The sequence below is a fragment of the Neomonachus schauinslandi genome, chromosome 7, assembly GCF_002201575.2.
Source record: "Neomonachus schauinslandi chromosome 7, ASM220157v2, whole genome shotgun sequence".
NCBI lineage: Eukaryota > Metazoa > Chordata > Mammalia > Carnivora > Phocidae > Neomonachus > Neomonachus schauinslandi.
In genome coordinates, this window is record NC_058409.1 from 101971006 (window position 1) to 101997116 (window position 26111).

At 41.1% G+C, this 26111-nt stretch overlaps 1 protein-coding gene across 13 annotated transcripts in view; it reads left to right on the top strand.

Moving 5' to 3' along the window:
- Positions 1 to 26111, top strand: part of EBF1 (EBF transcription factor 1) — a 394047-nt gene that overhangs the window by 267116 nt on the left and 100820 nt on the right. For 7 of the 13 annotated variants that reach the window (XM_021697812.1, XM_021697789.1, XM_044916873.1 and 4 more), the window contains exon 8: positions 2269 to 2410. In XM_021697812.1, coding sequence (XP_021553487.1) covers positions 2269 to 2410 — 142 coding nt within the window. The remainder of the gene's footprint in view (positions 1 to 2268; positions 2411 to 26111) is intronic. The other 6 variants (XM_021697805.1, XM_021697820.1, XM_021697833.2 and 3 more) reach the window with 1 other exon arrangement.

The following is a 26111-nucleotide window of genomic DNA, read 5'->3' on the forward strand; positions in this document are numbered from 1 at the left end:
ATTTTCTTCTCTTCCTCCTCCTCCTTTTAAATTAACCTACAATTGATGAGGCATACACATAACTTTCCAGCTGTGTCAGATCTGGTTGGTCAATCATGAAGAAAGAGAAAAACCACTTTGCAAACTGCTACTTCAAATGTACTGAGTCCTCCCATGAATGACTTGCCCTAGTTGGAATTTTGGTTTTCACAATGATTGAGGCAAATACCCCGACTCCCAGCATGGACTCTCAGTTGTTTACTTTGTATTTTAATAAAATAGAATTAAAAAAAATAAAATCAGGGGAGGATCCAGGCCTGGCTGGGATTCAAGGAGAAGAGCCTGAAAGAGGGCCCTGAGGGAGGACCCCACAGAAGACCTGCCCTGCAGTCATCCCTGGGAGGCCCCAGGGCGGGATGACCAAGTGCGTAGTTTCCTGAGTTTTCTGACTTATGCATCCAGGTCTGAAAGCCTGTAGGGGCTCCATTTAAAGAGCAGGGCCTTGGGTGTGCAGAAGGCAGGGCTTGGAAGAGAGCAAACAAACAGAAACTAATAACTAGATCAAGTCAGATCGGATCAGATCAAATGAAATCAACTCCACGATAGTATTGGGAACAGTGCTTCACAGCCTAGAGTTCGTTGCCATCTTTGAGGCCTCAAGAAAGGGAATCTGCTGTGTTTTGTCCTGATGCGTTTAGGTCAAAGACGCTGACGGTGGAACTTTTCAGTATGGCTGACGTTGGTTGGGGTGGGAGGCTACAGAGGAAGGCACTTCGCCAGGCAATTCGCAGGCATAGGCCAAGGCCCAGCGTCTTGCCCTCTGCCCAACTCAGGGGATGAAACTGCGGCATTGCACAAGACCCTAGAAGTTGGAGAAAAGGCTTCCTCAGAAACTGGGGCCTCAGTATGTGCCAATCCTTGTAAAACGTTTCACCTCTTCAGAGGCTAATGCCTCTCAAAACCAAGAACAATTAAAGCGAGAGTCTTTTCCAAGCAACTGGGGAATTGAGCAAAATAAATCAGAAATCCTCAGCTTTGGCTCTGGAGGTTCGCCTCATTATGAGAGCAGATCTATTAGCCCTCTTGCCTTTGTCTTTCATTTCTCAAGTGAGGTGATTCTAATTAAATTAATCTGCATGTCAATCTATCGGTGATCAATCAAAGAGCCTGAGGTCTCCCCTCTGCTGCAGGGTGCTTGCGGCTGACAGGGGCTGATAATGGAGGAAGAAATAAACTGTCGAGGAAAGTTAATTAGTCAACATAATAGGTGGATTAAACCGGAGCTGGCTGATTGCTGTTTCCCATGTCAAAGCATGAGGTGGGAGCTGAAGCTGCAATTACAGACAATTATTATATTTGGTTGTAAGAGGTCGCATGAATAAACATATCTCTGTGGGTTTCAGTTTTAATCCTCTTCCCCATTTAATATAAGGAGAAGTGTAGGTCATTTCTTCTCATTGTTTTAGTCAAAGTTCTCTAAGAAAACACCTTTGCCTGTGTCCCTTCTGGCAAACTAGATTCAGAGTCAGTTCATGAGATGGCCAGAGTATCTGAATTATACCTGGGCCATTGCATTTCTTCTTTTTTTGTTTTTGTTTTTCTGGTTGTTGTTTTTTGTTTTGTTTTTTTGGCTTTGAAACACAGATCTAAGACCTTAATTAGCAGGGATCTTTTGAGGAGGGATGCTGGTGGTGGTAATGGTGATGGGGGTGGGGGCGGGGGGAGGGGGGGGGAAGGGAGGTTGGTCTGATTAATCGAAGTAATGTGGGAAGAGAAAAGTACAAGAAACACCAGAAAGACACGCGGGAGAGAAAGCTGCATCCCAGCTCTCACTGAAACCTCTCTTTTTCATTTCTTTATCCTCTTAACCCTGACGCAGTGGGGGGGGAAATATTTTAAAGATTCAAAAGATTTTTATTTGCATGATCAACTGTGATATCTGCTTCAGTGTCTAAACTGAAGGGTAATTTAGGTGAAACACAACCACCGTTGTGTAAAAAAATATGCTAATAAAGATCCTCTTGTTAAAATTATGGTTAACAGTGTGCCTTCTGCTGTATAACTATAAACTGTGCAATTTTACTTAAAACTGCATCAAAAGCGTTCCATGCCAAAGACCCACTCATCAATAGCTCCTCTTGTTAGACTTGTACAGCATAAGCACCAGTTATTATGTGAAATAGCTATGCAATTTTCTTCAGCTCCCAGCTGTTATTTATTTAACTTGAGTTTATTACCTTCCATGCTTTTATATTAAAATGTTCATTCATTTCTCTCTTCTGTCTCCAGGTCGTGGTGTCTACGACAGTCAATGTGGATGGCCATGTCCTGGCAGTCTCTGATAATATGTTTGTCCATAATAACTCTAAGCATGGGCGGAGGGCTCGGAGGCTTGACCCCTCGGAAGGTACGCCCTCTTATCTGGAACATGGTAGGCAAATCATTTTCATTGGTTGGCATTGCTACTTTAACTGTGAATCTGTTTGGTTTCTTTCTTCCAACTCCACCACATTTTCTACTCTGTTTCCAATTTCAAATTTGAATGATACTGATAGCAAATATTTGAAGACAGGAAAATATCTCTGAGGCCCAGCCTTTCTTGTCACAGAACTCTCTATCCTGGAAATGGCTGATGCATCTTTCCTTCAGGTTGAGAGAGAGAGAGGGAGACCTGGACCACTGCTTTATTTTAAGCTCCCACTTGACTGAAAAATAAAGGAGGGCCAAAGCAGGGTAACAAATATTGTGGTACGTTTTGAGTTTACAACTGACTTGGTTGTATAATGAACTCCATCCTCTTTACAGTCCTGCTGGTGTATCTCTATAACTTCATATTAAACTTCATTTGGAGATAAAGTCCAAAGTCTAGGTCAGAGGCATTTTCTGAAGCTGAAGCTCAAACTAAATGTCCCTCCTGTGCCTTGTGCATAATCCTCCCTTCATCACCACATGATAGAGCCTGGTTTCTGTAGGTGGATTTTGTTGGGGAGATTTCACATTTGTCTTGAATTTATGGCTAATCAGTGGTACCTTTGAGAGGACTGGAGGAAACCAGATAAAAATTTGAATCAAGGAAAGTGAATGCCACTCAAAGGAATCAAGGGCTAGATTGAATATACATCTGAATGTTTCTGTACTACCTGTATATGTAATGTATACATCCTTCCATCTCTCCATCCATCCATCGATCCATCCATCTACCCATCCATCTATTTATCCATCTATCCATCATCCATCCATCCATTCATCCATCCATTCACTTTTCATCCATCTGTCCATCCATCTGTCCGTCCAGCCATCTCTCCATCCTCAATGCACCCATCCATCTATTCATCTTTCGTCAATCCATCCTTCCAACCATCCATCCCAGAAACAATGATGGAGACTATACTGGATACCAATCACCATGCTAGATTTTCTCTTATCTCCTTCAGATTAAACTCTAAACCCATTTCCCCACTTCACTTTCCAGTTTGCTAGGTCAGCAGGATTCTTTTAAAAACACTACTGCACAAATTACCACCCGATTGCCTGATTTTTCCAAGGGCCATGAGCTGTCCATGATATAATTCATAAGGTAGAAAACTCCCTTCCCTGCCAGCATTCTAATTTAATAAACACACCACTATCATTATTTTTGCCTGATTTTTTTTTTTCTGCACTTAAGAAATACACAAACTCTACTTTTTATTAATTAGCCAGATGTAATACTCTTAGAAAGGATTCTTCACCACATCCAGTTTTACAGTCTTTTTAAAGTAAACCATCATCTTTCAAAAGCTGCTTCTTTATGGTTTCATTAGTGCTGAGATGGATGGATATTACTTTTTTGCAGGAGGCCATTTGAAACACCTGCTCATGATTACATTCCTAGTTCCATTCCTGTACTTAAAATTATTCTGATCCTCACTTTACGGTAATGTTGCCTTTTTAATACCCTTGAAGTCACTTAAGGCATTGTATTACTAGAAGTATTTAGGGGAGAGGAAGGGGAAAAACTAGGTAAATACTCAGTGAGCACAATTTGGAAAGCTGTTGTTTAAAAACTGAAGTCTTGTTTTCCACTGTGGCTGGTTAGTTACAATGGTTACTGTCCTGTTCAAGGACAGACTTTGACTGTCAGTTTGAAATCTACCAGTCATGGGTTCACAGTTTCAAAATGGGCTCCAAGGGCAGACACAGCCAGCTCCCATTCCTGCCTTTGGGAAGGCAGTGACAGACCACATGACGTCATGCAAATCATACCTCCACCAAAAAAAACAAAAAAAAACCCCAACACAAACCAACAGAAGCAACCTGCCAGAAACATCTAGAGTCTGGAGGTCAGGAACATATTATTTTGCATTATAATGTGGAGGAAAGAATCATGAAGTAGGAGCCAGGAAACCTAAATTCAATTTTTAGTTTCACCTCTGGCCTTTATGTGACCTTGGACAAGTCACCTTACCTTTTGGGATCCTTAGTCTTCTTCTTGGTAAAATGAAGGTGATGATCTGTAGGGGGGATAAAAAAAAATGTGCGCCTTGAGTGGGGGCAGGCCAAGTACACAGGTGAAGTGGGCTGGGTAGAGACTGCAGAAGAAGGGCAAGTACCTGTTCTGCTGTCCAGCAGCCCAGACAGTTGTGGCCCAGGGGACTGAGAGCCCAGTGGGGACAGAACAGATGTTCTAGTGCGGCAAGAATTAAAACTCCTGATTTTTAATTGTTGGTAACTAATTATAAAACTTTTAAACCCTCTGAAGTGAGGAAGGGGAAATGTCACTTAGGAAGAATACAGCCATAGGCTAACAGTTTGAGATCTCTAGACCAAAACGCCTGTAGGCTTCCTCCCAACTCAAATATTCTTGCTTCTGTGTGTACATATTAATATTTCAATTGGGATATCATATTATTCTAAGTTTTAGAGACAATATTTTATTCCTCTTCTCCAGTTTACCAGTCCACAAGTGGCCATGTGATTATTAACATATTGTTCAAGAAAATGAAGACATTTCACTGTTCAGAAATGGCTAAGCATCTTTGGGGGTCTGGGTATGTCCTATCTTCTTCAGCTAGGGGACCTCGCTGTCACCAATGCCTTACTTTATTTCTCTTCAGAAGAATAAGAGGGTAGATACCGTGAGGTTCCTTGTAACGACAATACATGGAAATCTGCTTCTCTGCAGAATGAATCAACCAACCACACAAAACCACCCACTCATTTAGACACTTCAAACTGATACATAAATATCTACTCAGCAAAGGGTGACTATTGGGCTCTTTCATTGGGGATGTGTGGGAGTGGACTTAAGATGCTAATACATGTTGATTTGAGGGTATGGTAATACTTTATCTTGCCACTGAAAAATCCTGTTTGAAAATGCCCTGTTTAAGACTTCCAGAACCAAGCCCCTATGCCTCAGCAGCTCCCCTCCTTCACCCCCACCTCAGACAGCTACTACACAGTGAAACTGCTAGGTATTTTCACCTCGGAGGTGACCTGTAGGAGCATTCGTTTTTCCTCATTCTGGGCTTTTTACCATCTCATTTACAGGTAGCAGGAATTATTTAGAGCAACTCTGCACATCTCTATTTATATCCTGCTTGTCATACAGTTGGAGGAAAGTTCCCTTTCGTAGCTCATCTTTCTGCATTTAAGTAGAAAAAGAGACCATGCTTTACATTCATGCAGTCTTCCCTGTGTGACCCATGGACTTCCAAACCTCCATGCTCAAATAACATCCCCTGTATTTCAAGTAGGCGAGTTGACAAAGGCAAATTTATTTCATAGAATCTTGCATGGTCCAAAGAGGGTGAATCCTGGCATCCTGTAGCTCATGGTAATTGCTCTCCCCCATTTTTTTCTTCATTCATAAATACTGAGATTTTCTTTGGCTGAATATTTACAGGAGAGTTTAGGCTAGTGAGGTTTCATCTTTAAGCAAGCAATAGCTGTATGGAAGATGTACATTGTGGAGAGAGGTAGTATCAGAAGGTAACTACTCTCAGGCTTTCAATTTTTGAAAAGCATAGGCTTGGGGCCAAAGATGCAGAATCGTCCCCACCCACAGTAATGTACAGCCCTAGCTTATTCGTCTGCCCTATCTTCCCATCACTTGGGCAAATTCCTGGGGATCGTATGCTGGGGATCTTTAAAGGCTTGGGAGTGTTGATGTTGTTATTATTGTTCTCTTGAGTTTCAGGTTGTGTTTACTTGAATTTAAGGCCAATTGGGGCATCAGTTTCTCTGTTTCTTCCCCCCGTGGCAAAATGCGGTGCCCTCACAAAGCTATAGTGCAGGGACCCTGTCAGCTTGCATGCGCTAACACTTTATTATCTAATGATCTAATATGCAACAAGGCAAAATGCCGGCGCTCATCATTCTGACATAGAATGCCGGGAGAAGTGACTAAATTACTTTATGTACCATTAGTGCTAGCAGCTATGGTGAACTCACCGGCAGCATTTATGCAAATGTCTGTGAATACGCTTTAGTGGCTCTGTCAGGAAGCCTTCTGACAAGCAGTTTAAATGCTCATTTTTTTTAGGGGACTTTTTTTTTTTTTTTTGGCATGCATGTGTTTTATCCCTTCCCCTCTTCTCCCTCCCTCCACTCTTTCCCCTTTTTGGGCCCTTGGAGGACATGCCTCCTCCATGATCACTGGGAAATCTGAGTGGGTCACAGAGTTCAGCTGGTCATCAGTAGGCACCCTTTCTGGCTTTAAGGCCCCACCTGGTGTTTTTCATCCTTAGGTTCTTTTCTAAAAATTGGTATGAATTTGTGCAATCATCATGTTTCTTTGAAAAATCAGTTTTTAGATGGTTAACACTTTCATGTTCCTGAGTTCCGACCTGAGGTCCTACTTACTTTCTTGGCTCAAATATAGATGTTTGAAAACACCCCTGCTTTTTAAAATTGGGAAACAAGTGAAATTCCGTTTTTGTGGGCATCAGGCACAAATGGATTAAATTTCCCTTCAAAGTAGTGATACAGACAAAGACATGAGGTATAAATGTGCCAGGATCCCAAAATAAAACAGATCTAAACAAAAGTGGGGTTTGGTCAAACTAAAAATACTTGGTAGAGTAGAGTGTGGTAATAGAATCACTGGGCCCATCTCCTTGCTGTAATTACAGAGTTAGAGAAGTAGAATCAGATTTTCCCCACCACCAGTTAGTTCTGACCTCTCCATTGTAGTGTCCCCTTCCAGCTGTCCCTGACAATATGGTGTTATTCTTGCTCTTTAGCATTTGACCTTCTTTAATCCTTTTGCTCCAGACACAAGCAGTTTTTGCTTCTGTTGGTTGCCCCCGGTATCCAACCCCACTGACTCCCTGTGCCCAGCTGCACTTAAATTTGTTGTTTTACGGACATGTGGAGAAAGACGATTCAGGCTTGGGAAGATTACTCCAAATTGAGAGACAGCATGGAGCTCCCAATAGAAAGGAGAGGCCCCCTTCTCTCCCTTCTGTGTAATGAGGCCCTAGGAAGTGGCCAGTAAATATCAGTTGGATCTAATGGAGGGAGGATCAGGCTGTCTGACAGAAGAGCTGGATTTCCTCCCCGAATCTGACATGAACTGGCTGTGTAACTCTGGGCAGGTTACTTACTTCCATGGCCTCAGTTTGGTATGTGTTCAATGAGAGCTGGGTTAGATCGTTTCTAGACCTCCTTTTAACATGCGCAATTTTTGGTACTCTGAACTGAAACCATTGACATGTACCTCCCCTTGTCTGGAGGTGCCTTTGGAGAAACACGGCTTCAGGAGAACTAAGAAATGCACTAGCTGTTTCTAGTATAGTCCTTTCTTTGGCTCTCCAGCCAAGGAATAAGGTATCAGTAAGGTGGACTTCGGACCATTCCTTCCTTCCTTCATTGGTTCGAAGCATCCAGTACATGCCAGACACCAAGCTAGGGTATAGCAGCACAAGGCAGATGCAGTCCCTGTCCTCACAGAATTTATGATGTAAATAGAGAATAAAGATATTCAACACAGGGCGCCTGGGTGGCTCAGTTGGTTGGGCGGCTGCCTTCGGCTCGGGTCATGATCCTGGAGTCCCGGGATCGAGTCCCGCATCGGGCTCCCTGCTCGGCGGGGAGTCTGCTTCTCCCTCTGACCCTCCTCCCTCTCATGCTCTCTGTCTCTCATTCTCTCTCTCTCTCAAATAAAATAAATAAAATCTTAAAAAAAAAAAAAAAGATATTCAACACAACTTACAACCAACTCATGGGACTTATGTGTAAAAGGGAGACCAGAAAAGGAGCGGGGAGGAGTGAGGTGTCAGGGAAGGCTTCCTTGAGGAACTCACGTTTATGCCAAAACCTAAGAGCTGAGTAAATTTTCACCAGGTAAAAGGGACAGAAACAAATTTCCGGGAAGAGGGGACAGCGTATGCAAAGGCTGTTTTGCTTAGGTGAGTTCAAGGAACCCAAAGGAGACTGGGATGACTCCTTTTGCTCCCAGTCACTGGGGGGATGGCAGCAGTTGAGGCCAGGATGGCTGCCAAGCGCCAGATTATGCAGGCCCATGTGAGATGCTCAGGCTTTGGTCGGTGGCAACTGTGAAGTGGTGTGGGGGGGCCAAGCAGGGCTTTGATGAACTCATTTTCAATTACATGGACTCCTAGTGTGTCATGAAAGCCAGGGCAAGGTCACTCTGAGTTGCTTATAACTTTGCTCTTCCCTGCCGGTCCTTGGAAGCTCACCAGGGAGTTGGCTGTGCCTGGGAGTGGTCCCCCCGGTCACTCCTCATTCTATCAATAGTGCAAATGTTCAAAATAGGAAGAAAGTCAAACATTTTGAGAGTTCTTTTTCCAGATGGTTTTGGCTTATCGATTTACTTTTTGCATGAGTAGCATAGCAAGAGTTTACCTATTGACTTCTTTTGAACTTGTAGAGATTTTCTTAAGGCCTTTTAGAATGGAGGACTGCATGTGGCCTATGAAAGATATATTATTTGTCTAACCCCAACAAACTAAAACTGGATGAGTGAATGGAAACTAGACAACGAAGAGAAACGTACCATCATAGATTTCTCTCTCCTCTCCCACTATGGTGACAGCTCCTGCCACATGAAGAGTCATTTGAAGTATGGAAGGTCATCCAATACATCCTCTCATTTTCCAGAGAAGGAAACTGATATCTAGTGATGGGATGTAATCTTCTTACACTCACATAGTTTCTGTCAAACTCCATTCAGTGCTCTTTGCCCGTGGTATGCTGGTGGGCAAGTGTGAATTTCAGGGCGGTGCACAGCTCTATGGTTGCTGGGTCACACAAAAAGTTGGAGGGCGTGGGGTCCCCCCCCCAGCCCGATGCCTTTCCAGTTCAGGTTGGCCTAGGCTTGCAGCAGTCTCTGGGATTCCGAAGATCATGAGAGGAATGTCTGGAACATCTCTCCAGCTTCTTGACAGAAATGCACTTTCAAAACACAAGGGCCAAGGATGAACGATGCAGAGCTTTACACTTAGACAGTGGCCCTTCACGTGACTGGTTTTGGTACAAAACTCCAGCCGGGCCCACTTGGACAAGAGCATTTTGGTGAAGGGTCCAGGTTACCACAGATAAATACTGATGTCAAGCGTTGTTACTTAGAGTGGCACATTACATCTTATCAATTGATTTTCCTATTTGAAAAAGCAAGACAGATGAAAGGACAGAACATTAGAGCTAAGAATATCCAGATGTGTCATAGAAATAGAGTAGAGAGGCACCAAATTTTCAAGCATCAAATCAGGTCTTTTTCTTTGAGCAGTGGGGAAGTTGTCTTTTGTCTTCCTGTGCAATAAAAAAGGACATGGCAAGAAGTGAAGATAATGAATAAAGACATAAGTGAAGACTGATTTTCAGTGTATGCCCAGAGTAATCCATAGAGTGGGTAACACCAGAAATCCTAATGTTGGGGACTCGATAGCCAGCAAGCTCTCCGTGTCAGGGGGATGAGAGTTCAGGAGCCACGGGTCACTGCGAAGCAGGTGATCTGTGTTATCCTCATTTGAATCTGACACCACCCACAGCACTGCTGGCAAAGTAGAAATAGTGCTCAGACTTTGCTGCCCTGCTTAGTGGTGACCAGGCCAGGTGGTAATGTGTAGCAGTATTATTATTGCTCTTGTTGCTATTTGGGGGCTATTATCAGCTAACATTTATGGAACGTTACTCTGTGCCAATATTGTGGTAATTATTTTACTTACATCATAAAATCCTTCAACAAATCTGATGAGCTATAATGATTTTTATTCCCATTTTACAGAAGAGAAAACTGGGATTTAGAGAGGCTCAGTAACTTACCCAAAGCCACGAAACAAATTAGAATCAGACCCGGGACTCGACCCCTCGTCTACCTAACCACATAGCTGTGCGTAATAATAGTACCAAGAATAATGACAGTAACCCTCGCTGAGCCCTTACTATGTCAGGCACGTAGTGCTAGAAGCACCCCTTGTGAAGATGAGGAAATTGAGAGTAAAGAGAAGTTGAATAACTTGCCCAGAGTTGCACAGCAAATAAGTCGTGTATCTAGGATTTAACCCAGAGAGTCTGACTTTGGAGTCTGTACTTCCAACTACTTGCTCTGTATATTATGCTAAAACTCTTTCCATCTCTTATTCCACTGCTTTACTTTTTCTCTGTACAAGGAAGGCAGTTATGCTGGTATCTTAAATAGACCTTTCAAAAGTTAGCCCAGAGCATATCTTTTTTTTTTTTTCTTTTTTAATGGCATACTGTGTGTATGTTTCCCTTATAGCTCATTTTCCTTCAATAACCTATTTTTCCCGTGGCTGTACCACATTCTGCTAGTCAAATAAAAAAACATGGATTTTATTTGATGACTGGTATGTTTTCTATGGGGTTGGCAAGATAAGAAGGAGGCTGGTAATATTTTATTTATTTGCAAGGATGTTCTAACTCATCTCTGTAGAAATCATTTGTTGACCATATGGGCTCCTTGGCATGTATACAAGATAGAGAAAAAGGAGACCAGGGGAAAACTGTGAGACCATGAGTTAAAGGACTGTTGGGATACCAACAGTCTCCTTGTTAGGGTACTGAAGGGTTACTAAACCTCCTGCTACAAATAACATGGAAAACTGATATAGATTTGGGGAGGCTGTTTTCTTATATGAATTTCTTGACAAACCCATCAACTTTGGGAAACGTCCAGTATTTGGTATTTTGAATGACCTAATAAGTGAGTGAGCCACACCTAACTTATTTTAATGAGCACAAAGTGTGTGGGGAAGAGCGTGGTGGGAGGCAGGGAGTGATGCTTTCTGCTTATATTTTGGACCACAATGATAGAACGTTTTTAAACCTATTTTTTTGGTCTTATATTTGGTTGTAAAATCATTGTAATTCCAATTGTGCTTATTAGCATAATTGATCCAAACCAAGGGCCTTTTTCTATTTACTTACCACAGGAACGTCCCTCACTTGAGAATTTCAAAGGATTCAAGTGATATGAACATGCAAATGAAAGCTTCTGTGTACTGGTCATTAATCTTTTTTTTTTTTTTAAAGATTTTATTTATTTATTTGAGAGAGAGAGAATGAGAGAGAGAGAACACCTGAGAGGGGATAGGGTCAGAGGACGAAGCAGACTCCCTGCCGAGCAGGAAGCCCGATGTGGGACTCGATCCCGGGACTCCAGGATCATGACCTGAGCTGAAGGCAGTCGCTTAACCAACTGAGCCACCCAGGCGCCCTGGTCATTAATCTTTTTAAAAGGAGATATTTAGGGTCAGTGGCCAGGAGTGGGTTTGCAACAGTTTTGTTTGAACATTTTCAGTTATACATTCAGAAATATATAAAAATAGAGTCTGCCTCTACCTTGCTACATGACTTCAAGTATATACTTTGATTTCATTGGGCCTCAGTTTCCTTTTATCAATTAAAGGAGGAGCTTGGTAGATTCCTTCAAGTCCTGATGATTTGTTGTTTGAATCCAGCTGACTGTGTGGGAGGTCTCCTATCCCCTAAGGTGTTATACACACCCTGCCCTCGTGAGTAGCCACCACAGTGCCAAGGTGATGGTCAGTCCACAGGATAGATCTAAGGCCAACTTCCCTTCACCTTGAGCATTTCTGCAAGAGGTTAACAGTGGGTTCCAGGAGGCCTGGACAAGTCACCGAGTGTGGCATACTCAACCACTTTGGTAGCTCTCACCTGACATTTCTTCTCTTTGAATTTCTTCAGCTGAGATGGTAATGTTGAATCCACTTGATGGTTAGCAGTGAGCCTCTAGAGTAGGTTTCCCATGCAGCATGTGTGATGATTTTAAGTGATGAGGGGAAAACACTAAGAAAAAAAATTTAATAATTACATGTCTATCTTGATGCATAAGCAAGTAAGCAAGCAAGCAAACAAACAAAAAACACAGCACTCCAAAGTCGTGATCTCAATTATTATTGCTTAGGGCAAGACTGAATTTAAAGAAAAAGAAAGTCGATCTAAACAAAAATAGCAGCTAGATTAATTAATTAATATTAAGTAGGTCATAGGGTAAGTGGTACTGGGATGCGACAAAATCAGGACTGAAGTTTGGGAAAGTGTTTTAGAGGGCTTAAGGGTTGGGGAAGTGATAATTCTTTCAAGTCATCAGGAAACAGTGTAGGACCCTGGGAAACAAATTTTTCTTTTCTTAAGAATCAAATATTGTTTTTTTCTTTTCTTTTAAAGAAAACCTTTTTAGTTCAGTTTACCGTTAGAATAGACTTACTGTCCTTGTAGGATTTTAAAAATCAAAATGTTTCCCAAGCTGTTAACTCTGTTTTTATTTTTAAACAAGTAGTGTCTACATGTCAGAGAGCAGAAATTAGTGTGGAAAGGAGGATTTGAGTCAAGGGAGAGAATCAGCCAGGGTCCACCCAGGCAGCACATTATGATAATATATACGGAACCAGCTGGACACTGAGCAAAGCTGACATTGTGTTGTCAGGGGCAGAATCGCCCATCAATTTCCGAGATAGAATTTGAGTTCAAATGACAGAAAGAGCAGCAACTGTGTTGAGACTGATGCATGGGGGAGGGGGTAGGCAGGCAGGAACCAACCAGGCCTAAAGACAGGAAGTGCTGGTACCTCCGGAAGGGGGTGGCTCTGTTTTCTCATCTGGCTGCTATCCTTCCTTCTAACCTTAACATCTGTCAGCAAGATCCACCTGGGCCTTTGCATGATTAGAGCCCACTGCAGGGGGAGCTTACTGGTGCTAATTTTAGCCACCAAGAGCACAGAGTCCCTGCTGCTGGACTGGGGGCCAGATCAGCCTAGGAAAATTAGGAAAACAGATTCCAAGAAGTGGCTGCTTATCCATTTAGGAAGCCCAGTGTGCATGTACTGATGATTGTTAATGACAAGTGAAAGAGTTTTCAACTTTTAAACTACTCTGTTTACTTCCTTAATATCCTAACAACTCTGATGATTCTTCTCTATTTCATTCCCTCATTCATTCATTCATTCATTCATTCATTCATCTATTTAGCATATGCTTATTGATTGACGCCTATTGTATTAGGCAATAGGGATGCAGAGGTGAACAAGGCAGGGACAGCTCTTGCCATTTTGAGGTATATAGTCCTGTGCGTGTGTGTGTGTGTGTGTGTGTGTGTGTGACTATTATGTAAATAATTACAAAAAATAATTAATTCAGAATTACTTAAATTGCAATGATGGTAAGCACTATAAAAGGAAAATACAGACTGCTAAGAGAGCTTTAAACAAGGGCACTCAGTCAAGTCTGAAGAATCAGGGACACTTTAAAAAAAATTTTTAAAAATTTTATTATGTTAGTCACCATACATTACATCATTAGTTCTTGATGTAGTGTTCCATGATTCATTGTTTGCGTATAACACCCAGTACTCCATTCAATACGGGCCCTCTTTAATACCCATCACCAGGCTAACCCATCCCCCACCCCCAGAACCCTCAGTTTGTTTCTCAGAGTCCATAGTCTCTCATGGTTTGTCTCCTCCTCCACTTTTAAAATTTGAAATACAAGTGAGTAGCATTTTGTCAAGCAAAGAGGAAAGAGCAATTTGGGCAGAGGAGAAGCGTGTCCAAATTCCATGTGGGGACAAAGTATTAGATGCTTGGGTGAGGGCTAGTAGGGAAGGTGAGCTAGGTCTGAGATCCATTTTTTGAAAAAATAACTTTGAGAATTTCCTGTAGCTTGGTTTCTCTTTGACTTGGAGATATGGGTCCAATGCATTTTCTTAACCACAGGCTAACAGAACTCTTTGCCCAGTAAAATGCTAGCTTTTAGACACTGTTTTGAGTGATGATGGTTTTGCTGTTATGATAGCAGCCCTTGAGCATTTCCTACCCATTAGGTTCAGTGCTTAAAGCCCTTTGTATTATCTCTTTTAATACTCTTAACCACCATAGGAGGGCACTACTATTATTCTCTCCATTTAGCAAACGAGGGAAACTGAGGCCATCCTTCAAAGATTTGGCTGTGGCCAAATAGAAAACGAGTTCGGTTTTTGCATCTGTAGCATTTGGACCTCCAAGTAGCTGACACAAGGCAGTCATCACCACTGTTCTTTCCCACTGTTTAGTCAATGCTAATCTCCTCACATTGGACTTCAGAGGTGGAGAGAAATTCTCCTGCTATTTGATCATGTAATATAATTCCTGCTTCAATTGAAGCAAATTGACGACGTTACTCAAAGGCAAATTGAAAAGCCAGATCTGTGCTAAATCCCCAGGGTTTGTTAGTTGGCATGTGCAGTGATATATGGGAAGGTGCTTTTCTGGGTTAAGATAAAAAATCCTGGTATCACGTCACACTATCAGGCACCCTATCTTAATCTCCCTGTGCCAGCCCTGCAACCTGAAATACTCAGTGGACAAAAATGAAACTTTATAGAAATTAGGTGATCATCATCCCTATCAGAGGACTATGATTCCATCAGCATGATTTTAGCATCTTCAGAAAAAAAAGAGATTTACCTGGAGAGGAGCAAGAGAGAGTCTGAGACGTGGATTGTAGGACCTGTCTGCCAGGCTGCCTTGGGCAAGTTGGCTGGGAGATGGCCTAGTAATTAAAATCCTGCTGAAACGTATGCTGCTGGTCAGTCATAGTAGAGGCACCGACATGGGAAACCAGACGGTAACCAGAGAAGGAAAAGAAAAGTGAAACACAAAAGTAACACTCTGGAGCCCACGGGGTGCAGAAATAGATCTGAATTGGACGAATACTTATCTGACCACGAAGCATGAAAACGGAACCCAAGTACTGATATATTTTTATCCCAATCTGTGAAATTAATCAATATTTTATATGTGAACATATGCTCCTGTTTGCTGGCTTATTTAATTGACAGTTGCAATCAGCAGGACACCAGTTATTCAAACCCACATTCTTCACCTGTAGTTCTGGGAAGACATGCAGCAGGAGAACATGGGGAATAGAGGTGCAGACAATGACAGCTTTGGTTTCAACACATCGGTTTCACTCATTGACCTTGGGGCAAAGCAAGAAAAAATTCAAGAGACGAGCATATGTAACGTATGTACAAATAGCAATAGACTTTGGCTGTTATTTAGGAGAATGATTAAAATTTATGTGGTTGGTACCAATTGAGAACTTTCTTTAATTCTTTATTATTCTTTGTCTACTTCTTTTCGGGCATGGATGGGAAGGCAACAGATACTGAGCACCTACTTTGTGCGGGGCCTGAGGCAGATGTATTTAGGTATATTATGTGTGGGACTGTGGATGAGGGGACTCTGTCCCAGCAGTTCCAATGTATTTTATCATTTCTTTGTAGAGAACGAAAATACAGTTTTGGTCATTCTTTGCTAAAATCTTCTGGTTGAATCATCAAACCAACTGTGCCCTTCCAGTAACTATATGTGCAACAAATCAATAAAGTCAGACCTCAGATTCCTCTGCCTTTCAACTTTGGCAGAATCCTGGAAACTCTTCTTGATTTGCTTAGCGAAAGCCTGTGGAATTCAATCCTTGTTGCGCAAAAGAAAAAAAAAAAAAACAAGTTGGGGGAAATGTTATTAAGGTACTATTTTCAGATAACCTATTTAGCCAGTAAACTTTTATTATTTTCTTTGTATGCGCAAAATTCTATAATGAACGCCATTGAGATGGATAATGTCCAGGTTGAAAATGAAAGTTAAGGGGAACTGCTCTACACTTTAAAAATATAAGTTCTCATAGTGCTGCTACACTTGTATTTGATGTTCAGACTCTGACTGTGTGTTTAGCAGCCCAACTTGTAACAATAGAAACGCTTCTAAGCCTGGAAGCCTGGCAGTATTTCCAGTGTTTCTGTGTTTAAATTGGCACCTGTGGTATTATATTAGGATGCCATTTTTTGAACTTGGAAATAGAAGAAGGTAGAGAGAGATTTTACTATAATTCATATGTGGGCTGAGTCTTAGGGGGAAAATAACTTTGCTTGGAAATAGAGTAGTAATATTCTGCAAAGTTAATAAATATCTACACTCTATCTTGGGAATAGGAATTGCACAACTAAGATTTTATGGGACTTTGGCTGTAGTATTTACATGATTGAAATGAATGTTTTAGCCAAGCTGAGCAGAAATTTCAGATAAATACCAAAATTGAAGGATAGTTTGGGTGTTTTAAATGTTTGATTTTACCAACCAGTGTGGACTCTCAAAGTTTCAAGTTCAAGAGAGTCTCTCAAATTCAGTTACCTCATTTGTAAAGTGGAATTTAGAATAACACCTGCTCGCCTGCTCCTCAGGGTGGACATTAAGAATAATTGAGATAATGCATGGGCAAACCCCTTGAAGACTTAACAATGCTAGTTAATTGTCAGGTATTGGTTAGGTGCAGAGTACTCTCTGTCCAGTTTGTGAGTGACTGAGGTCCCTGCCTGCAGGGGATATGTTGACTGTTGGGTTGAGTTGCATACGTATGTATAGTCCCAGCTATACACATCCATACATATTAAGATAAAAGTTCAACGGAAAGTGCAGTTTGTGACCAATGAATGAGGAAGACATGAAGAAGTTCACTGAAAAGTATTTTGTAGCCTGGGTTAGGAAGAGACCATTTCATGCAGAAGACCAGTCTTTATGATACAGTACTGTTTAGGTAGAACCTTCCTGAAAAAGAAATGCTGGGAATGTGCAAAGCATGTTTGGTATTTGGAGAGCCTGTCATCCTCATCTTCATTTTCTTTTTCCTTATATTCCTACTCCTTCTCCTGCAACATCTCATCTTTTTCATTCTATCTCACATTTATTCATTGCTTGCTCCATGCAGAGCTCTGTACAGATGGATTAACTTACTTAAGCCTCACAACAACCTCATGAGATGGGTTCTCTTATAATTGTTATCCCCAATTAAAGTGATAGAAACTGAGGCTTAAGAAAAGTAATTTGCCCAAATGAAGCTGTAATGTGAGTTGAGGCCTTCTGAATCCAGAGCCAGAGGTCCCAACTGTTGCCAAGTCCTGCTTCCAGTTTGGGAGAGATGGAGTGTGAGGTTGGAAGGGGAGAATCGGCCAGACTCACGAGGGTAGACTTGATCCCATAGGCTAAGGGGAAACAACAGAAAGCTTTCGAGCAGAGCAGTAACATTTTGAAAGCTGGCTTGTGAGGAAGGTTAATCTGGGTTTTTGGTATGTAGGCGAGATTTAGCACATAATTAATAATCTGATAATAAAAACGAATTACAAACAGGCAAGTGTGAGTGTTTGCTCTTTGCAGTCCAGATTGAACAGCCCAGACTCCAAAGAGTAATTTTTGAGGAAGCTGAGTCAGTCAGTATGTCCCACTCTACTTTGCTCCTCTGTCTGGATACATTTGATGATACACATTCTGGTGCTTGTGACGTCACTGATCATCACCACGGAAACATCTGGGCTATAACAAATACTGGAGTGCAGCGTCACTGAATGTGTCAGGGAGGAGAGGAAACTGGCTCAAAACGATAAGGCTCTCAATAATAAAAATCCAGGCAAATACGTGAACGGTAGCAGCCTTGGTCATGAAGAGAAATATAAGCATTACTATTCTGAAAAGCACAGAGCAGGAGTTGTGCATTACTAAAGGTTGGGCAAGGTTGATTTTGAGATGCTGCTCACATTCAAAACACAGTTTCCTTAAAAAGTCACTATCTATGCTGTCTTGCATGATGACAATAGAAATTCTTCAGGAGCTGAGAGCTCGTCTCTCAAACTGCTTATAGAAAACCTTCTACATAGCAGAGGTAGGCTAGCTGGGGACTTTTATGTTGTTATGGCAGAGGCCTTTAACAATCAGAAGCAGAATTGGCAGTGGTTGTGGTTTGGGTTTATTGTTTGATGAGTCAGTGGCAGTATTAGTTGTGTAGTTGCAGAAATTAATAACTAAAAGGTGATTCTGGGCCCTTCAGAAATATACAAGTGACATACTGGTGGATCAGATCATGGACTGAATCTAGCTCTAAGCCATGTTTAGGTTTGGTTTGCATGGTGCTTTAAGAAACTTTGTATTTGTTGCTTTACAATAAAAAATAAAGAGATTTTACCTAAAAATCAAGATTTGCAAATTCTCTTTATATTCAGAAGAGCTGCTGGTGTTGGACCCACATTTTCAAATGGCAACACTTAGGTCAAACTGAGAAGTTGTGTCCCTTTTGGGTAGGGCATATGCTACGCTATGGTTAGCCACAGTATGCCCCTCTCCCACTGTGTTGTCCCTAGCCCATTTGGTTTACTGACTTTCCTGCTTGGCTCTGTGAGCATTTGATTTTGTGATCATTGTTGAAGGGATTAGAGATTGATTATTCCTAGCACAGTTCCTGGTATATGGATGGTACCTCCTAAATGGTAGCTCTGATTGTTCTTTATCAATTACAGGCTCAGTTATTTAAACTTGATCCTTAGATCAATGTTGTTCAATACAACTTTCTGTGAAGATGGGAATGTTCTATCTCTGTGCTTTCTGAGGTGATAGTCACTAGTCACACGTAGCTATTGACTACTTGAAATGTGGCTAGTATGACCAAGAAATAATTTCTATTTTTATTTAATTTTAGTTAATTAAAAATTAAATTTCAGTAGCAGCATATGGCTAGTGACTACCGTATTGAGCAAAGCAGATTTCAGTAATGAGATTGAACATCCAGTGTCCTCGTTTACAATAAAATGTGACGAATAGACACTAGGGCTGTGTGTTCATTTTACAAGAGATTACTTATAGTGAGCTTCATCACTTAGGATCAGCTGCTTCCTGAAAGGGAGCCACCTTTTATCATCCGACTACAATTCTTGCCAAAAACATATGCCAAAGGCGTATGTTTTATAAGATGTTGTATGTACATTTGTACCAATACACGTAAGTCACCTTAAGCTCAAATGCAAAGTTGCACTGCTCTCTGCCCTCTGGCTGTCCAGTTAAGGGTACTGTGTAAACATAATAACTAGACCTGTGTGTGGAAAAGCCTGAATTTTTTGATGAGCTGCTGGCCCCTGCCATTCGTATGGGCATCGAGCCAAGAGCCAATGTTACTAAGGGGATCGTGGAAAGTGCTGGAGCCCTCCTAGACTGCTAGAGGGATCTTACATTTCAAGACTCAAGCTCTGTGGGCTGCAGTCTCTTGCGTTTCCATCACAAACCTACGTTGAGCACATCTAATGATCACATTGCCAACCAGCCACAAAGGAGGATTCTGAAAGATCCTTCTTTTACACCACTTATTCATTCATTTGCATGTTGTTTGCTTCGCTGAGCCCAGCAGTCACAGCCCTCCCTTTTCCTTTGTCACAGGGTTGGAAACCCCAGAACCATCTATCAGGCTCTGGCTTACTGGTTACTTACTGGCCTCTGTCCTGAAACTTGCCCCAGCCAACTTTTCCAGCTGAAAAATAAGTAACTTCACCTCTTCTGGGGATGTATGCACAGAAGGGCAAGAAAAACGTTAGACTGTTTCATTCAAGATGAAGCTCTGAGTTACAAACCCCTGCCCCTAAAAAAGCCTCCTTAAAAACATAGAAATCCTAGTGAAAATGATAGAAATGGCTGTGGTAGCTAGTTTTATCAAATGATGACAAATACCAATCTTCTTGTAATGGAAAAAAAAAACCCATACATGAATATATTATTCTGCTTGGATCATTCATTCAGTCGGAAGTGTGTCTTGTCTTTTTTCATCGTCAGATTCTGCAGAGAAGATACCAAAGTCTTCCTTTTCGATCTTTATGGGCAAATATCAGTGTAAACCCGTGTTATGACAGTGTATTGAATGAGTCCTAGAATTCAATAGGAGGAGAAAGACTAAATAAACCCTCTAGCAACAATGACAAAAGAGCCTACATAGTTTTAAATTCCTTCTTAGGAAAATTCTTTGCAAAAATGTTTTCTAGAAAAAGACCAAGCTGATATCAACTGAGACTAACTAATGAAATGTTAAATTATCTGCACACAGATATGTTTTCAATGTTGAATTTAGTCCGGCTCCCAGACACAAGGAGGCTAAAAATTCATATTCAGATAAGGAAAGGCAAACCTTGGCGAACAGATGGAGCAGAGTTCAGCATAAAGGTTTAATCCTATCAGGCCGATTCCTGTATGACCATCTGGATAATCCGGCACACACATTCAAGGCCTGTTAAAAATACGACTCTAGCCAAGATTAACATCACAGATTTTCCACTAGACTTGCTCATATTTGACTTTATGATTTTCCAGGCCCAGGAAGATTGCCTGCGAATAAAGACTTGAGTATTCCTTGAAGAAGTGCTTCCATGTTTTTTTGTTTTTTGTTTTTTTTAACCTGAAAATTGTTTCCTCTTTTCACAATATTGGCTGTCCATTTTTGGAAAGTTATTTTCATTTCCCTTTCTTCCCTAGCTTTCATATCTATAACTTTTCTTACAACAGGATAATAAGGAGAATTGGGCTAAAAATAATTTTGTGCATGAAAGTTCTCCTTGTCAGGAAGAAAAGAGTTATTTACTTATTGTATAATCAGAGGCAACTGAATTTACTATTGTTGCAACAAATATCACAGTTGGATCCATGAATAATTCATTTTGAGGATTCTCCCACCTTCCACGATAATTTTTTTTTCAACAGTGTGGCTGATGATCATAGAACAAGAGAAAAAAAGAAAAGGAAAAAAAAAAACGGTGGCAATATTTGCTGTTGGTTGTTGTAGGATTAATATTTTGTACATTTTAATTTCGGATTTGGCAGAGCAAACATGAAGTGGAAAACAGCACATTCTCACCTCCTTGAGTTATAAAATTCTGAGCTTCCGAAGTGTTAACAAACAATTTTTGCATATTATAAAACAATGCTGTGTTGCGTGTCATTGAATCAAAAAGCCTTCAACAAGTCTTTCAAGTGCAATTTAGAAGTTACAGGTACATCAAAATGTCAAGATTTTTCACTGCTAAATTGTTAAATAACCCTGTGTACTGATCCTGCACAGAGTTATGGATCTCAGATAGACAAACTGAGAAATCGAAAAGTGCTTACCCTAGAATGTTCAGATTACAATTGTTGCACTAAGATTTCTGTCCTTCCTTTGCTCGGGTCTATGTCCACTGATTGTTGAGGAATTTTCCTGATTCAGAATAGAATAAGAAAGCTGCAAATTAAACAGGAAGTGGATACAATTTGGGCTGGCTCTGCATTTAGCAAACAGCATAGTTTGGAACTTTGCTAAATTGAGATACACCTAGATATGCATGTTAGGGTAACTCTCTGTTAATGTAGATGGATGTTGGGTCTACATTTCCATCTCCCAACTATGAATTTTTCCTTTTCTCCTTTTCTGTGAGAGCCATTAATGTTGTCAAAGTGAGGGGCTTTGCCAAATAAAGTCATTTTGGAATAAAGGGTGAAAAACACTTGAAATTCTCAATCTCCTCATTTAATATTTAATAGATTTAATTGCATCTGGTATTGAGAAATCTCTGTATCATGGGTTACATTTCTCTTCAAAGTGCCACACACACACACACACACACACACACACACACACATATAGGCAGAATCTCTTTGCATATGTAATATATTATTCTTTGCCAAGTAATATCTAGATATGCCAGTGGATGGGGCAATAAATGCAGACCAATAACAAAACAAAATGAAAACCCTAATAAACAATAAAATGCTTAACTGCATAAAGCAATTACTGAAAAAAAAATAAAGGAAGACAGAAATAAATCTAGTAGTTCAAGAGCTTTATTTATTTCTTGTTTGTATTCAAGAGCTATGTTTATTTATTTGTTTATTAGCTGGCTAGGGGTTCTGTGGTGCGGTTAGCATTGTGGGAGGGAAGTTTGCACGTGCTGGTGCTAGGGTTCAGGTCCAGGCGCTATAACTGCTGTTGGCTTCCCAGGCATCCAGTTGGAAGGTTGGTGAACCCAGAATAGATTCACATCCTGCACATGGTGAAAATAGAGAGGGTCAGTCTTCCCACTAGGGGCCAACCTGCTTGCCCTCCTTCCTGGCCGGTAGCTGCCAACTGTGGGGATCAAAGAATGCAGGTGTTGGTGTTGCTCATCTGGGGGTAGCCAGGGAAGTAATCGTTTCAGTTAAAAAATGCAGCAAGAACGATTGTTTTGACTTAACATGAAGGGCAGATTGAGTCCAAGGAAGAGTACTTTGTATCCCTGTCACTCTCTGGAACAAGTCTGCTCTCAAGCACAACTTCACCAAAATCAAATAGACACAGGGATAAGGGCCAGAGAGTATATGAGGTCAGAGGTATCCCATAGAAATGGGCTGAGCTCATGGGTTCCACAAGTCTCAAAAATTTGGGACAATGACAGTAAAGTCAGTTCCTTATTTCGGAAAAGATCGTCGTTAATATTCATTCCAGGCAAACGAGAGCCTTAAAAAAAAAAAAATCCTACCTTGGAGGGATTGATGCCACATCCACCTTCTCAGTAAATTTAGCTGGCTAGGCTAACAAGTCAGTGGATTGGAAGTGCCTAGGAAAGTTTTACAATAAACTACAGAACCTGGAATGATGAGACTGTTGGGTATTCTAGTGAATAATAGACTCTGGCTTGTGGGGCTCTGGTGATAGCAGTCATTCTTATAGCAACAACTAGCAGGCTCTGTGCCTGGCACACAGGAGAACAACAAAACACAAGCAGACACGTTCTGTATTCTGCCACAGATCTGTGAGCAGGAAGCGCGGCTCGGAGAGGGTAAGAGCCTTAGAGAGGCTAAGTGACTGCTTCAAGGTTGCCCTGAGGGAGAGAGGTGGGATTTGAACAGCTGGAGCTGTGGCCCATTTGCAAATACTGTAGTACTCTGAATGTTAAATCAACTTAACATAATTGCATCTTTCTGTCTTTATTCAGGAGCCGGTAAGGGCGGGTGTTGGCACCTTCACCTCCATTGTAAGCATCGGTTATCTGCTCCATAGAAACGCTCATTAATAGAGAGTTCTGGCTAACAGAATGCTGGAGGAGGAGAGTTTACATCCTTTCATACGCTATACACAATGGAGCTGGAAAATCCATTTTAGTGGAATTTTATCTTCAGATTTAGAAGGCGATTAGAACATTTCTAAATTTATACATTTTGCCAATTGAGGAAGTGTTGTTTCCCCAGCATATTTAAATACAGGAATGGAGAAAAGAGCCAAACAATGCATCTCTAATGAGGCTTCCATAATAGGACATCAACTGTCACAAAAGCCCCATTTTCGTGATAAGAGATGATAAATCTTGCACCCAGGTCATCTACACAGCTACCCCAAACAAGTGAGGCATTGATCGCAGTACAAAGATTTTGGAGGCAAAAGTAAGAGCAGCTCCAGGACCCTGCTGATAGCTGCACACACCACTAATTCACCTCAGTGGGCAGGCACCTCTGAGCTCAATTAACCCTTATTCCCAAGGCCACCCATAAACCCCGAGGTAAACATGGCTTTCCTGGCCCTTGCTTTCTATCAGTGAAATAGATCATTTCTATTGGAGGCTGAGGCGCAATTCTAACTTACAAATTCACCTTGCTATAAAGAGCCTGATGCTTCCGATGTGAATGAGCAGGCACTTGAATCTTGTAACATTGATTCTGTAAATCAGAGAATTTTAAACTGCTGAGGGCATCCGTGATTTCGTCTGCCTCCCATGCCTATTGGAAGGAAATATAAACGCTCTGGATTGTCTGCACACAGAACATTAGTCGTTAAACATGTACTGGAGGCTGAACGATTTCTTTCCTTCCTTCCTTCTTTCTTTCTTTTTTTTTTTTCTTCTCATTCTTCCCTCTCTTTTTCTACTCACCACGACCATTGTTCAGAAGCAAATTGGAAATCTGGTAATTAGGCCCTGACTCACGGTGTAGTATTAGAGTCCCGAGCCAAAGTTCAACACCCTGAAATGAAATTTAAACCAATTAATCTGTTAGATTTTTATCGCTTGTCCGTGTTTTCTCAGCAATTCCCCCAGCACGTGGCCTTTGATCAACTCTCATACAAACGCTAAAATGTGTGCCTGCTGCTAGCAAGATGGGAATGACATTAACATGGGTACTCATAAAACAATCAGAGCAGAGAAGCCCTCAAACAGGCAGGGCATGGTAATATTTAATAAAAGCACACACATAATCTTCAGAATTAGCATTTTGTGCCTTGCAGTACCTTTGGGAGAAGAGCTTTTATTTGTGGAGTGATCATTATTATAACAAAGAAGAGCTACCTAATAATTTCCACTTTAACTCTGCAATGTGCCACGAGCATTTCAGAGCCATTATGCTAAACTGTGGTGGGGTAATCATGTTATTGTCATAGTTTGAAGGAAAGAAAATCTCCTCTACTTTGGTGGCTGTTGGGGGTGGGGGAAGAGGTAAAAAAAAAAAAGGCAAAACCCATCAACTTCAACTTTTGTTTTTAATGAGATTTAGAACGAGGAATTGGCTCTCTGTCCTTGTGGTTACCTAGAGTGTGAAAATTCACTGGTGAAGAAGAAAGAATCTTTTATTAATTAAATCAAGACTTGGCTGGTGAAAGTGGTTTTGTATTCTAATCAAATCCACTCCCCTCCCCAATTTCATAATATTTTCATGGAGATAGAATTGTATTGATTATTATACTCCTGGGCTTAATTGAATTCATTTATAAATCTTTGCACCTTCAAATTCTACTGAACATACCCACTGTGACTATTAAAAGTGATCTCTTCTTGTCTTCCTCTCCATGTCTCTTTGGCTATCCTGAGTGAAAGAAAAACAAGTCCTTGGCTGCTTCAGATGTCGTCTGGGTGTCCTCAGAGTAAAGCTTACCCAGAAAGAAGAGAGAAGGAGAGGCTCAGGATTTGTTAGTCAGCAAAGAGGGGGTTTTTTTTTTTTTTTTTTTTAATTAGTATCAATTTGTTCTAAATAGTACAATCTTTATCTCTTACAGAATTAAATGCTCTGTTATTTAATTTTTATTATGGTAACATATTACCTTCCTGTGTGCTCATTGAAAACATTCAAACTGTACTACTTTCTATAGAGTAAAATTTAATGGTCTCCCTGCCCCTCAGCCCCATTCCAGCCAATGATTATTTCGTATGGACCCCCTGGGGACAGTGGGTGTCCCTCCTTCCAGACCTTTGTTCACATGTAACTACATACACAGAAACACAGGTGCACATACAGGCTCATACATGTCATTTTTTAAAGTAAACAGGATCACACTGTTCGTTGCTTTTTTACTTACTAACGTACTTTGACATCTTTCCATGTCAGTTTATAGAAGTCTTTTCCATCCATTCTAATGATCCTCCTAATAATCTGTAGTATGGATATACCATAATTTATTTAACCGCTCTCTAATTGGGGGCACCTAGACTCTTGAATATTTTACTGTTAATACTGCAGTGAACTTTTGGGTACCTGTAGTTTTAGGCACACTTGCAAGTTTTTCCTGGGCTGCTTTTAGTCTGGCAGGTTTGTTTGTGACTAGGATAAAAGTGTAAAATGGTGGCCTGGGAGTTAAATTTAGCCAATAAATATTTTGCTTACAGCCTACACGTTCAAAAAAATTAAATTAGTTGCCGGCATTTAAATATTGGAAAATTTGCATAAAAATCTGGTTCCCAGCTTCTTTCAACAGATCAGAAGCCCGGACCACACTGGGCCTGCATTTGTGTAGAGGAACAAGTGGTTAGATCTTCCCCAATTCCTAATTTCAGGGGCCATCCATCTCATGTTTGTTCTGAGACTCTGA